Source organism: Aythya marila, assembly GCF_965140915.1.
Source record: "Aythya marila genome assembly, chromosome: Z".
Taxonomy (NCBI): Eukaryota; Metazoa; Chordata; class Aves; order Anseriformes; family Anatidae; genus Aythya; species Aythya marila.
Window position 1 is genome coordinate 14857833 of NC_139080.1, and position 15374 is coordinate 14873206.

Below are 15374 nucleotides of genomic sequence, written 5' to 3' on the forward strand. Positions count from 1 at the left end.
TAAAAGTGAGCATAAAAAGCCCTATTAAAAGTGTGCATAATTTTTAATCTGACATAACATTCAGTAAAAACACCTTTTCTGTTTTAAAACTCTTCTGTGCGTTCACTATTGTTTCATTCACGTTTTTAACCTAACCAATAAGATATTTGTCTTAAACTACCACTTATAATGGAGTTTCACTGAGTTTTTCATTCTTTTTCATCGCACCACTTCTTTCTCATCACACTGTGACAACAGTAGTGCCAGCCAGAGGAGATTAATGTTCCACAAAGCCTGTTGTGAATTTCCTTTACAAACGTGTGGTTTCTAGGAAGATTCTTGACACAATCTTCAAAAATAAAATAAAAATGTAATAATAATAGTAATAATAAATGACAGCAAAAACAACCAGCCAGCCACAACTTCAGCACGTCTTATTAACTGTGGACAAAAAATGTTGTCATGCTGCTTCTCCCTGGCATTTCTTGTTTTCTCATAAGATAGCTAAATTTGGATTATTGTGCCATGGAAATTTCATGGAAATTGCCAATCCCACCAGCTTTGGGGTAAACCAAAAATGCACCTTGAAATCTAACAACCAGCATCTGCTAATTATTCAGGCCCACATCTTTAAAAAATTTTACTCAATTAAATAGATATCCCTCACAAAATGCAGACAAGCCCTCGTGGAGGCAGTGGAACAAGCAGGTGAATTTCAGCAGAGAAAACTGGAAGGAAGTGAAACCAATACAAGAAAATTAGCCCTGTATATCAGCAGGTGGGAAGTTGGAGGAGGATAGGTGAATCACCTCGGGGTAGGAAGGCAGCAATTAAAAAAGCTATGAATATTACATGGAAATTTAATTTGCTTCCATCAGTCATCGGTACAGCGGATACCATATCACTCCTCATCAGGACCTATTAGTTCAGATTGCAATTTCTGCACTATGCCCATGGTGGACTTCACGGAGGACAGTCCCTACAACCACCAGGTGTTGATGAGCTGTGCTGGACCCCTTCTACCTCCACACAGGAAGCCTGGCCACCAGGCACTTAATAAATTTGGCAGACTCCTAAATCCTGAAGCTCCCTCCCCATCACTGCGGAGCCTGGATCAGCCTTGTCCGTTCTGCCATGGCCACCAGCATTTGGGGAAGGGGACAAGCACCTGGCTGTTGTGGTAGGAGACCAGAAAGAAATTGCCAAGTCCCTCAAAGTGCCTAACAGCAGAGCAGGTTGAATGAAATAAGGCATAAAAGCTGCACGGGGGCTTGCCGTAGCCCCACATTTCAAGTGTGCCCATGCTAGCTCCCCTTTTCTCTGCCCTCACAACAAGCCCATCCATGAAGGAGGTGTTCATAGTGTTGATGTATGCTCGGACACATGCCACCCTGGTGGCCAGTCCCACCTGCATAAGTGGTTTATGTAGAGAACTGATGTTTTGTCTTGTCAAGAGAACTCCCCAAATACTAATGGTGTGGTGATTATGTCCTCAGCAAGCACAATGGGGAGCCCCTAGGGCCAAGATCATTAAGGGATGGCCAAGCGCTGCTGGTCTGGGAACCTCTGAGCACCACCAGAACCTGTGCTTGCCGCGGCCCTGATGGAGAAAGATGTCCTGCACTACTGTGAGAAGCTCTGCTGCGTGTGCAAGAAGAAATCTCTTTAAATGAAGTTTCTATATAAGCCGTGCTGCTTTGGGGTATGGTACAAGGCAGGAGCTGAGCAGGGATGAGGCAGTCTACGGGCAGGCTGCCACCTGGTTATGGCTGTGGGAACTTAGTGTGTGAGAAGTTGTGCTGCTTTAACAAAATCAGCTTCAAAAAGTGACGTGATTTAGTGCAAAACACCAGCAGGGGGCCTTTGACAGCAAACTCATCTGGATTGATCCATGGGCATCTAACCAAATTATGCAAGGGATGTTGCTGGTTTGGTGCAGAAGCTCTGGAAGAAGATGGAGTTCAGGCAATGATACAGTGTCAACCCCTTTGTGTCTCCAAAAACTATGTATGATGTTTAAAACTGATTCTGGAGTGCTGAGCTGGGCCCTAGCCCCTCCACACAGTGGTTCTGACAGTGATTCACTGAGCAGGCTGTGCACTGATCAGCACAGGGTACAAGCAACTCATCGGTGTGCTGGGGCAGGCAGCAAGGAGATGGCCAAAATCTCCCTGAGGGTCCTCGAGGAGAACAAGCAGCTCATGGGCACAGCCAGGAACAATTTCTGCACTTTCTTTTTTTGGAGGAAGCCCACAAGTGTCCCAGGGGGTTGGCTGAGGAGAGAAAAGCTCACATACTTCTGGAAGCAGGACATCGCGGAGCATAGCTGGAAGCTGCTTGTCTTACTTTGCAAACACTCTGAAAACAAATGCTTTGGCCTCATTGAGGAGGAGCATCTTGATATTTCCTATTCTCAAGTGGCTTTCAGCTTCTTCTTTATTTTGCATTGCACTTTATTAAAAATAGAAAATCTATTTCATCGAAACAAAAATGTTCTAAATGATCGATTTGAAATTAATTGCTTTTTATCTAATTTTGTAAAGGAAACCTGGATGCTTTGGGCTTTCTTTTCACTTTGTTATGAAAACAAACAACAACATTTTGGGGCTTTCCCAGGAAAAGGAGTATTGTATTTCAAGCAGATCTTGTTAAAAAATCTCAACTGTTGTATTCACAAGCATATGAATTGCATAGTTTTGTCTGTATCTACAAACTGTGATTTTTCATTCAATTTTTTCCTGGAATTAACAAAGATTTGTGAGCAAGGGGAAGAGCCTGGGGAAGAGTCTAATTTGTTGTTTCTTAATGGTACAGACGTAAAGCATTATCTACATCCCTATTTACAGCTAATAGCAAGATAACATACCCAGGAGACAAATCATAGCCTCTTTAAAAAGCTTGTTAGCTCAGAAACACAGCACCCCACAGCACTCAGCAAATAACAAAGGCTTGCAAAGGCATTGTTAAGTTTATTGTCAGGGAGTAAAGATGATGTGAATGGACACAGGCCTATAAATAATACTATTTCATGAAACACTGATGAAAATTGAGTGTGGCCCCTTTGCAGATGACAGCAGAAGTGAACCCTGGAGAGTGCTCTGGAGAAGGTCCTGCCCCAACTGCTCTAAGAGCAGATGGGAGGATGATTGACCTCTCCAGTGACGCTGCCTGAAAGGGAACCACGGGCCTGAAATCCCTCCCAACCTAGTGGTCCAGCATGAGATACTCCAAGGAACAGTCATGCAATATTCCCATCTTTTTCCTCAGTTACTTGAGGTCTTCCGTCTGGCACAGCCTGGGAAATGATCTTGAGCTTTGATATAAATAGAGAACAAATATGTTAACATCAGAGAAACAAGCCTTCTGCCCTGCCCCTTGTTGCAACTCTCCTGGAGCAGGTTTTTTCTCACCAAAAGAAGAGGTGCATTGGAATAAACTGTTACCGCACCCAACTTGCCACCCCTGGCAGACTTACTGTTGAATTTATTATGAAAAGGATATTTAACAGGGGAATATACAGATGACCAAACCTGCTTTACACTCTTTAGGAGCTGGAGCAAAGGTAAAGTGAGAGGATGAACTTTTAACCATCCTGTCAGATATGAGGTGGAAAAATAACTTTGTTTGTTAGTTTATTTATTTATTTATTTATTTATTTTTATTACATACCAGGACCCCTGGGGACTATTCCCAAGCCTGATTAAGCCCTGACCAAGTTCAGGCTGAGCATCCTCACTGCCACGCCCTGTGCCCTCACCATCACTTCAGTTTCACAGAATCACAGAATTTCTAGGTTGGAAGAGACCTCAAGATCATCGAGTCCAACCTCTGACCTAACACTAACAGTCCCAATAAACCATATCCCTAAGCTCTACATCTAAACGTCTTTTGAAGACTTCCAGGGATGGTGACTCCACCACTTCCCTGGGCAGCCCGTTCCAATGCCTCACAACCCTTTCAGTGAAGAAGTTCTTCCTAACATCTAACCTAAAACTCCCCTGGCTCAACTTAAGCCCATTCCCCCTCGTCCTGTCACCAGGCACGTGGGAGAACAGGCCAACCCCCACCTCGCTACAGCCTCCCTTGAGGTACCTATAGAGAGCGATAAGGTCACCCCTGAGCCTCCTCTTCTCCAGGCTGAACAAGCCCAGCTCCCTCAGCCGCTCCTCGTAGGACTTGTTCTCCAGAGCCCTCACCAGCTTCGTCGCCCTTCTCTGGTCTCGCTCAAGTACCTCGATGTCCTTCTTGTAGCGGGGGGCCCAAAACTGAACACTGTACTCAAGGTGTTAGAGTGGCTTCAACACCAAATCATGGGATTGTAAGGCACTGTGGCTTGTAATATGATGCAGGGTCCCTTTTTCAGTGCCAGTAACATGACAGTGACCTGGCCAAAGAGATTTTCATTTTTACTTGTACTGCAGCACTTCTAGCCTCATGCCACTTAGCCTCACTGTGATGTGCCTGATTGCCGCCTTGTCCCCCATTATCTTGCGTATGCTGAGGATCTTGAGACTGTGCTGGTAGCATCTGTGGAATAAGATGTACAAAAATAAACTCTCCATCTTGTTCCAAGAGAGAATTTGAAATCAATATTATTTTTTTGCATGCAGGGGAGTATGGAAGAAGGACATGGTGTGTCTGCACATGGCCAGTAGGGAAGGGAAGCCATGGGACAAGGTGTGGGGGAGCCAGCTATGCCTGAGCTTTCTGGAGATGGTTCTCAGCTGCAGGGATTTTTTTGTTTGTCTGTTTATAGGGATTAGCAAATAGCCCTTAAATCTTAATTTGAGTCATGCCACAATGGAGAACTGCACTTTGTAAAGGAACTCATGCCTGTGTTAGAAAACAATTTAATTCACCCAAGAGGACACAGCAGCTTTCCTTATCACAAAGACCTGGGTCTTCGTGGCAGGAACCAGCCAAGAATTTACCTTTCCTTCTGTTGTTTCCAGCCTGTTCGGGCACTGTACTTCCATGCTGTCACCCATGCCTCCTATGGGTGCTGGCACATGGTGGCATGGACCTCAACAAGGAGCTCCCCCTCCTGCCCCTTACTAGCTTTTTACAGCATGTCTCAAATTAAATTTGGTGGTTAGTATTTTACTTTATTTTATTTTATTTTATTTTATTTTATTTTATTTTATTTTATTTTATTTTATTTTATTTTATTTTATTTTATTTTATTTTATTTTATTTTATTATTATTCTCAGATAATTTCTAGGCTTCAGCATAATCTGCCTCAATACTTGAAAGCCACGGGCCAAAAACGTTTACTGTGACCCAGTGGTGAGAGCCCTCACCCAGGAGCAGAAAGCCTGGGATCTTCAGGCCACAATCTCACTTCATTGCTATGTGTTTAGTAGTTAATGCTTAACTAGCTCAAACTGTGCTGGGCAACCTCCACCTCCCTGCAGATCTGCCCCAGTTGAAACATCTTGCTATGCCTAAGTGTCTTGCACTTGAAAATTTGTCTCCATTTTGGGTAAAACTATCAACTAGCTCCAAAATCTGAGAAATGTTCTGTACACAAAAGCCTTCAGCTGTGTCCCATCCAGAGCTGGGCTCAGCGCTCAGCCTCCCATGCAGAGAGGCAAAATCTCCATGCCGCAGGCTGAAGTGCCTCCCCACTTTGGTGAGCTCTGCACAGCATCAAACAGGTTTTGCTTTGCATATTAATGACATGGGGCAACGGGGGCAGCAGCATTGCCCATTGCTTCCCACCTCTCCCACCCCACAGAAACCTGCTGTGCCCTGGGGACATTGTCCTGCACTGGCTGCAAACAAGTGCCCTGTGCCCAGGCTGCTGGCAGGTTCCACCTGGCCTCTGAGAGCCCACGCTGCTGCAGCCAAAGAGCCCTTCAGCTTTGGATGGCCATCACCTGCCTTGCTCCAGCTTTGGCTGGAAAGCCTGTGCTCCAGGAGGTCCCCAAGCACACACTCAAACCTGATTAGTTTTGAAGATACGCTTGAATTAAACATGCCATTGTAAAGCTCACCCAGAAGAGGATCCCAACTAAACCCACAGCCAAGAGGAGCGGCAGCATGTGGTCCTCAACCTCATTGCTGCCTTCTGGGAAGCAGCATCAGAGGGACAGATAATCGGAGACAAAAGCCAGCTCTGGCACAGCCCTCGCCACCAAAGCAAGCCTATGAGAGAGCAGACAGCTCCAAGCACATCCACACCAGCCCTTCCAACAAGTTATGTGCTGCCTGCATGGGCACAAAACCTGACCTCCAGTGGCAAGAGCTTGGTGAAGAACTGGGTCTCTGACCTCTGGCTGTGGGCACATAATCATGCAAGCCTGTGAAAAAAAATAGCTGTGCCACAAGTTCAGAGCAGGGGGAGTGAAAGAGGAAGAGGAGGGATGAAGGGGAGGGGGGCGGGGGGGAAATAACTAATTCACCCAGGAAACAACTTCTTGGTTTAAAGTATTTCTGTGACATTATCAGCAACAAAAAGGTGCAGCCTGGTGCTGTGTTCACCCTGTTCAGTAGCAGCAGCTCAGGCCCAAAGCCCACTGTCCTCTCATGGCCCTGGGACCAGCCTGGTCTCCCCTTCCCACAGGCACCACAGCAAAGATTTTTGCCTTCTTTAACATATAGAGTTGTTTTTTTTCAGGTTGCAACAGTTTTGCACTCCATATGCAAATTGGTCTGTGCCGTTTTCTTTGCAAATTACAAATGGGGCTCTGCAAGGCAGTGGTTTATTTCCTATTGATCTGCAGCCTCCTTTCCTCGCCGTGGCAATCAACATGTCCTAAAAATGCTGGATTGCTCTTAATGAGAACATGGATATGCTGTTGCAGACTAATTTCACCATCTTTCAGTTTTACAGCTAGCAGATTTATGCAGTTGGTATTTTTTTTTTTTTCTTTTCCAGGCTGTCATTTGCCTGAGGAAGAGAACTGAAAATGTCCATATGAATCAATACAGCAGCAAAGCATCAGCAAACAGCAGCTTGTGAGATGAAAGAACAAGGACATAGCAGTGGTACTGTGAGGAGCATCTTCTCGTGGAAGCAAAAGCAGGCAGAGAAGTGTTTTTGTGCCATTTCAGCCCCAGACCTCAGCCCTGCCTTCTACTCTGAAGAGTCCTGTGCTATTGACAGACAAGGCAGGCAGATGCAGCACAGCCCTGTCCTGTGTGATGTTAGAAACTGCTACAGGTGTGGGTGATGGAGCCTGGGCACAGGCTGCCCAGAGAGGTTGTGGAGATCTTCCTTGGAGATCTCAAAAATTCACCTGGACATGGACCTGGGCACCCTGCTGTCAGTGTCCCTGCCTGGGCAGGGTTCAGACCAGGTGGCCTCCAGAGGCACCTTCCAGCCTTGGTGTGGTGCTGTGATTCTGACAGAGGCTCACAGACCAGCTCTGCTCTTCTGCTTGTGGCACAGCTCAGCACACGGACACACAGACACACATTTCTGCCTTTCTGCCTCCAACACAGGAAGCAGCCAGGCCAGCAGGTGTCCCGCAGGCATGCGACAGCCCCATCAGCACCGCGGGCACAGGGAGCTGCTGCTTACGAGGGTGCCACGAGAGCTGAAAGCGGGATGGGGCAGAGCACACTTGATGGGCTTTGTTCAAGCAAATGTAAGAAGAAAGTAGACAGAACTGACTGGCAATCTAGAACTTCTGATTATGGCTTTTAAATTTGGTATTTCTCGGGATACTTATTGGGTGGGACTTCGCCTGCCCCAGCCTTGCACAGCTTACTTTATTCACAGGCAGACATGAGAAAGTGCTAATTGCTCGTGCAGATTTCACCATTACCCACAGGGGTGGAGGAAGGACAGTTTTGCAGGATTTCATCAGATCCAGTTTCTAGCCTTCATTCACTCACCACCTAAACAGACGATGCAGAATTTGTCCTAGAATTAATGTATACTTTCTGTAGGTGGTACCAGCATGCTCCTTCTGTGGCTTGCCTTTATTTTTTGGGGGGTAACATTTAAGTCTGCTTCTCATATCGCTTTTGCTGTTTATGCAAATACTTTAATTCTCCTCCTGGCTGCAGTTTTTGCACTGCTTCTTGTAATGTATTTTCCTGCATTTATAAGTTTTCACTTCCACTTTCAGCCCACATACTACGTACTTTCCAGCTGAGAGAGATCCAAAGGGAATATTTAGGAACTTAAATACATGCATATACATATATATATATATATATATATATATATAAAGCAAGAAAGGAAGAAAGCAAGAAAAACAAAAAGAATGGGAAAAAGAATAATTGATATTGGACAAACCTGATGCATTTTGAACCATCCTGTGCAGAGTTAGGAACCAAACCTTGACAGTCTCCTCACTGGGTTCACGTGGAGAAAGAAGCACCATCACCATTTTTTAAAGAGATTGTGGCTGTGACACTTGTTATGTTGAAAACCACACAAGCCTACCTACCAGCTGAGTGAGACCCTTCATCAGTCAGGCTGATGAACATTCAGCTCGTGAATCTCATACAGCCATAAGCCTGGGACAAACATGATGCTTTGCATTGTAGCATCTGCAGTCTAAGCACCTATCACAGGTTTACAGAAATTTAATGCTTCTTCTGTGGATTGCATGCCCAGGGGACGGCATTAAGAGCATGGAAATGGAAAGTCTAGTCCTAGATTTCTACTGCTCTCACATGTGAGTAATTGTCTACTTGTTTCTGCCAGACATTATGAAAATAAATAAATAAATAAATAAACAAGCAAAACCAAAAATAAAAATAAAATGTAATTACCATGGGAGGCATAGACAGAAGCCTTTGGGTTTGAAGGCAAGGACTTCTCCCCTGCCCTCACTTCTCAACACATACCTAAATATGTGAACCAGACATAGCAAGTTTATGGAATACAAACAAAATAGCTACCATTTATTGATGCTGGAGCCTCAAAGCCTGATGTTATGTACATTCAGGAAAGGAACTTCTTTCTCCCCAAGCTGTCCCAAGGTTGTTCTGTTAAAAACCACCACACATGCTGTTGTGCGGGCAGCAGCCGTGCAGGTATCTTGAGCTAAGCCCCCCGGTCTACAGCAGCAAACAAACAAGGGCAGAAGACTGCAGTGCATCAGAGACAATGGGATACAGTAAAGCAGGCAACAACAGAAGATAGGTAAGCTGCCGCAAAGCTACTCAGACATTCCAGTAATTAAGTGGTTTCTTTCTCCTCTTGTCAGAACCACACTGAATGGCAGGAGAACTTCACGTTCTGCATTTGTACAACCGGATTTCAGAGCCTCAAGTACTCTCTTGGTGGTGCTGGCACTTACCTTGGACCCTATTCACAGGGATGAGAGAATGCTGGATTTTGACCAGACGCGTAAATTACTGAAGAATCCAATTTCTGAGTGAATCATGTTTTTTGTTTGTTTGCTTGCTTTATTTATTTATTTGTTTATATTTTTTATTATTAAACATTTTTACTCACATTCATCAACCTGCTTTCCTATGATGCAGGAGATAAAACGATACTATGACATATCTACTCATATTTCAAAAAGAGCATGACTTCTGTTTGAAAAGATGACCTCACTATCCACAGACAAGCATTTTCATCACTTCGCAACCATCCAATTTATCATTCACTACGTGGTTAATGGAATTTGTCTTCATTTGTCACCCAGTGCTATTTTCGGAGTGTAGCCACATGCTAACATCAATAATAAACATCTCAAATGCCATCACTTCTACAGCAGTTTTAATCAAAAGGTGGAAAACACTTCTCTAAGGACAATCTATGTAGTCCATTATTTGACTTGATTGAAAAACAAGTCATTACAAAAATGAATGTGATAATTACGTTTGAGATTGACCCGACATGGAAAATAGTAAGAAGAGTGAACATGGAGAATGTGGCTGTTGGCTGAGTTTTGAGCTTTTTGTTATTTCTGTTCATCAAATCCCTCTGCCCTCAGCCAAGACCTTGAGGATTTTATGTGTGCTGAGGTATGACATGCTGGTGTGAATAGAAGTTAATCCTTTAATGCTCCTAATGGCAGAACAAAACACCATGGAAAACAGTAACAATAGACGCAACCTGAGATTTTTAATCTTTTCTTTATTGATTGTTTTGCAAATACATAGTGGGACTTTGATGTATAGTTTGCAGAGCTTACAGTACAACTACGTTTTATATCATCATTCATTCTTCGCTTTTTCAGGGACAAAAGTCAATAAAATACAAAATGAATTAAGTCCAACATGATAACAGTAGAATCATCATCATCTTCAGGACAAAGAGCATCAGCGGTCCTTGTCTTGTGAAGTGCTGTGAAGCAGGCATAATATCAGTGATGTCCCAATAAACCATAAACCTTCACGCATACCAGCTTTCTTACAGCCATGGAAGAGAAAGAGGGATGAGAATCTCTCATCCCCATAATACCCATCATCACAACTACTGCTCAGAGTATACCTTACCTACAAACCTGACTTGTGTCCACAGAGAAGGCAATACTTCGGAGTGTTTTAATTTCTAATCCTACTTTACAAATCTCAATTTAAACAGCAGAATCAGAGCTTGTTGTAATTAGCTTCTGCAGACACATGACATTTTCATAATACCAGTATTCTACCACAACATAATGTCTTCAAGATAAAAAATGTAAGTGTGACATACAGATACTTGCACCACTGGAATACACTTAGAGTGCCTGTTTTCCTCACTTCCTTGGTCTTCAGCACCATATTGACTTTTGCCCTCTTGCATTACACTGGTGCAAATAAGAGTAGACACAAAATTCAAATATCTAGCATGTATGGCATTCTTCAAAGCACTCTTCCATGCTCTTGATGCAAGCTGAAGAGAAAGCATAACCTGTTGCACAGATCATAGCTGGTTATTCCCCACAACACCCCTGTGAGGTAGGAAGAAAAACATCCCCTTTTCTAGGAAACAAGACAGAGAGCACAGATGACAATATTCAAGGCAATACTTAGAGAATTGGAAAAGCTAAAATGTGGGAGTTCATGGCTCCTAATTCTTTGTGTCAGAAATCAAGGTCCTGAACTCCCAGACATTATCAGGTCATCAGTCTTTTTATAAGCCATATATTAAGGATAATTATGGCTTCTGTGCGTATGCCAGCAAAGCATAGTTCAATGGAAGAAGCAGCACATGCTTGATGCTGCCCTCAGACACTTCTCCCATGCCCTATATATGCCAATAAAGTATGCTGTAATTAACTAATCAGTACTATGACTAATATAACACAGGTAATTGCAATAGATCAATGCTTCATTTCTAGATTTCTTTACAACTTCCCCGGCTATTTAAATAATTTTATTTCTGGATAAGTTATTAAATCTCCTCCCCTGTACAATATTTTTTATATTCCCCTCTAAAAACATCATCCATTCTGGTCGATCTCTATGAGAGCTTTAAGTGACGATGGACAAGAAACTTTCAGGGACCAGATCCATCCCCTTAAAGTAGCTCTTCACCCACCCTTGACCCTGAAGGCAAAGCTAGGCACATTTTGCTGTGTGCTGCATTGCAAGGGTCAGAACTGTCACTGAAGTGTTGTTGTGGAGCATGGCAGAGATCTCTTGGCTGCTCTGTCTGAAACCAAAATTGTTTCACAGATCTGAAAGTCACCTTTTTAATATAGAGACTTTTAATCTGCAAAACCTCTCTGAGTAGAATCACTTAGATCATTCCACAGCAGTAGAAACGGCCAAACATAGAGAAAATAACTTGTTTGGAATGAGGGTATATGTACAGGGGTATTAATAGAGAAAATATGAAAAATAAAGCTAGGTTAAAATGCTGCTAATCCTGGATATTCTGGAGCACTTTGATCAATGCAGTTTCAGGTCTTGCATACAAATTAACAATCAAATCATTTGTATATGTTCAGTAATGAAATTAACATTTCTCATATAAGACATTTCTTTCTCATGTGCTTGGCATTAAGGTCTTGCCTACACATTTAGGCTATACAACAGCCATTAGCACCTATTAGCTCAAGTCATACAGCTTAGTTATTACAGGAGTACTTTTGTACTAATGTAAAGGTGCTTACAAAAGTATTTTGTTTATTCCTTTGTGAGAACAACAACATATTCTGGTATTGACAAGAGACTATCAAGGAACTGCTTAGAGTAATTATAACGCAATAAAAATAATTTCTCTAATCAGCAGTTTTACTGCTGTAAAACCCGTGTGTGGGATAAGACGAATTTTATAACTGCCCCATGAAAAATTAGTATTTCTTATACAAGGTTACTAGTACAGTACAAAGGCTAGTACTGGAGCTAAAATTGCAGGAGTTTCATATCTGGTTCCCTAGAAATGTGTTACATTCCTTCCAAACACACACTGAATACCTCATCCATCTAGTATCAAAATTCCCTTCTACACCATATCCCAACACTGCTTATCACATTTATGATAGGCATATCTATATAATTCTTTGTGCATATACATTTTACATATTTTTCAGTCACTTAATTTCCTTCTATCAAACATCAAACATCAAATATATGTCAGGAATTATTTTCACTAAAGTGTTTTAAGCATTCCTGTTTAGATGAATGATGGAAACTATCATACCTGGAAAGAACACTGTAAAAGAACACTGTATTTTAACAGATGCAGACTTCCAGTATTTCTAATCAATTAATGCTCTGTATAATGAAGATCAGTTGTGCTAATCTGGGATGTGAGATCCGATGCTGTCATAACTGTGTTGCTTGCTTGCAAAAACCATTGGTTTGTAGTTAGAACAGGGAAAGTAAGATCTTTACCAAATAGCAGAACCAGTATGAGAGAATGGCTTTTCATATTGATTGTCTCACAGTGTGCATTCTAGTTATCATGAGTTTGGGTTCCAAACTCTCTAACTTTTGCTGATGCCTTGATTCTGAAATGGTGCAAACTTACTGCTTTGTATTCCCTTCAGAAGCAATCTTCCAAATGCCCACAGCATTCTCCTCCCATACATAACACTGGAAGGGCAGACCTCACTCCAGAAACAGCCTTCATTTGCCTTTGAATGGAGGGAGGAAGGAGAAGGATTAGATCTGAAGAGTAAGAGCAGTTCATGTGGGACAACTGTACAGCTATCAGTTGTTTGCAGGGGAATGGAAACATCTTTTTATCTTCCTCCTGCAAACTAGCCCCATTCTGGCTTGTACAATTTAAATAGAAGGGGTGAGAGTTGGACTGTGGGTGGTGCATGGCATCTTAACGCCAACAGACACTGTTGAAGCAGCAGACACATTCAGGGATAAGGGCCCAACTGATACAAACAGTTTTGTCACAGACTCATTAAAAGGTTCAGGAAAAGGGAAGTCCATATTCATGATGGCTCTCTAAAGATGCATGCATTTCCTATACACCACTCCAGAAGAAAGACACGTTACAGGAAAAGAAACATAATAGTAAATGCTGTAGTTAAAGAGCAACAGAGTGATTTGTAACGAGCGACATCAGCAAAAGCAGAGGCAATTGTAAGTTTGCATGGTCATTTCCTGAATCTGTGTAAAAAAAACTATTATTTGGCAGAGAGACTAAAAGGCATTTTTTGGACAATGTTCACTAACATTTTAGTATAACATTATTTGAAATTTAGGGAATAAATTCACCCTTCTATTAAAATTGGTAATGCTATGAAAGTAAAATTCTGTTTAGGCTGATAGTCACAGCCTGAGTTTAACTATCTGGAAACTACTTACAAAGCCCTTAAAAAAAAAAAAAAAAAAAAGGAAAATTGCAAAACAGTCATCGATTTTTCTTCACTGAGCTCCCATTTGGAAACAAGCCTTCTGGCCCAGACTGTGCTGCAGGTTTAAATCTGCCTCATAGGTATCAGTTTTGGTGAAACCTATCAAGAAGGAGGGAAAAAACAGAATAGTTAACATACAGATATAGCAGTACAACCCGCAGTTCCCTTCCACCTTTATTAACAATGTGCCACTGAAGAATAGAGACACTGTATTTATTTAAACCCATATATTTGCTGCATTTCAGAGAAACACCGCCACCACTAAATTTCTGATGCAGAAGTACAAGATGCATGTAGTGCTACTACCCAGCCTCTAAATTTCATTTACTTGGGGTTGGATTATTGATTTAAGAATGCAAGTAGATTAATCCTGGAGAGCTGAACCTGTACTTGCCCCTGCTAACTGTGTGGTCTTTGTGGAGGGCTTCCAGTGCCAGCAGAATGGATAGCTGAGCTCAGGTGAAGCAGCAACTCAATTATACAACACATGGCATGTGAACATCTCAAGAACAGGCCATGGCTTTGTTAATATACTGGACCATAAAAGGTCATAGTTTGTGCAGAGTGGGGCAGTGCTTGCCATGAACAGCAATAACAGAGGTAGCTGGAGATGGGCTGGTGCTTCAGCCTTCACCTTGTCCACTTGCATTCACTCACCAATACACTGAATGATGCACAGGCAACAGCACAAATTATATTTAATACCTGCCTGAACCACCACATCACTATTAAAACAAGCATGCCAAGGAATCCTAAACTAGTATTTTCCTTTCTTTGCTCAGCTGCTAAGTTCATCCTGTTTTTTCCTCCCAACACACCTGGAGATGGGATGCTGTGTGTCAATGGTAGGTCTGCACAGCAGTAGTCAACCAAAGTTGTGGAACATGCATATTAGCAGGCAGTGTATAATCAAATGTATAAATATACTATATACCTACATTATAATATATGTGTAGTGTACGTATAATTCAATACTTCTAATTTTAACTGTTATTAAATTTTAAAGTCACCTTCTTCCATTCACATTAATTCTCATGTCAGGACACTCATATATTCTATTGTTTTAATTCTATACAGTCATAAAATCCATTAGTTGTATTATAAGATATCCAGTAGACCAAAAATAAAACATATTAAGCCTAAATAGGGAAGTGGGTGAAGACAGAAGGTATAAATGGGAGTAATGCAGAGAAGAGTTCAGAGCAAAGAGAAGCATTGGTTAACAACCGTCTGAACCACGACTGCAGATCTACGTAACACCCTGAGGAAAACCTCTCCGCAGAAGCTCCAAGACTCATTAAATATATCCTGTTCCCAGCCTTATTTAAATGCCCTAGGATGAAGATCAAAAACAATTTGTGTGATCTTACTCTTTCTGGAGGAAAGACAGTACCACAGATATGTGGCTCCTTGTTGGTTAGCATGTCCCACTGAAACATCACATACTGCACTCCTTCTGCCTCCTTATCCCACCTTTTTCACTTAACAGTACTGAACAAGCCAACTTACAGAAGAGCGATATATATGGGCCTTTTCCAAGCACAGGGAAGGCTGTATTTCCAAACATATAGGATTGTATTTCCTATACCAGTTTGATTTCTAAGTTAGCCTTCCTCCAGCCACAAAATGTCACTGCCTATAATTTTATGAGAACAGTGACAGAGAAATGCTTAATT

General features: G+C 42.3%; 1 protein-coding gene across 1 annotated transcript in view; it reads right to left on the reverse strand.

Annotated features, from left to right (window-relative positions):
- Positions 1–10011: 10011 nt before the first annotated feature.
- OXCT1 (3-oxoacid CoA-transferase 1) overlaps positions 10012–15374 on the reverse strand; it is an 88679-nt gene continuing 83316 nt past the window's right edge. Inside the window, exon 17 of the mRNA XM_082784344.1 lies at positions 10012–13797. Within this exon, the coding sequence (XP_082640470.1) occupies positions 13762–13797 (36 nt within the window). The 3' untranslated portion in view covers positions 10012–13761. The remainder of the gene's footprint in view (positions 13798–15374) is intronic.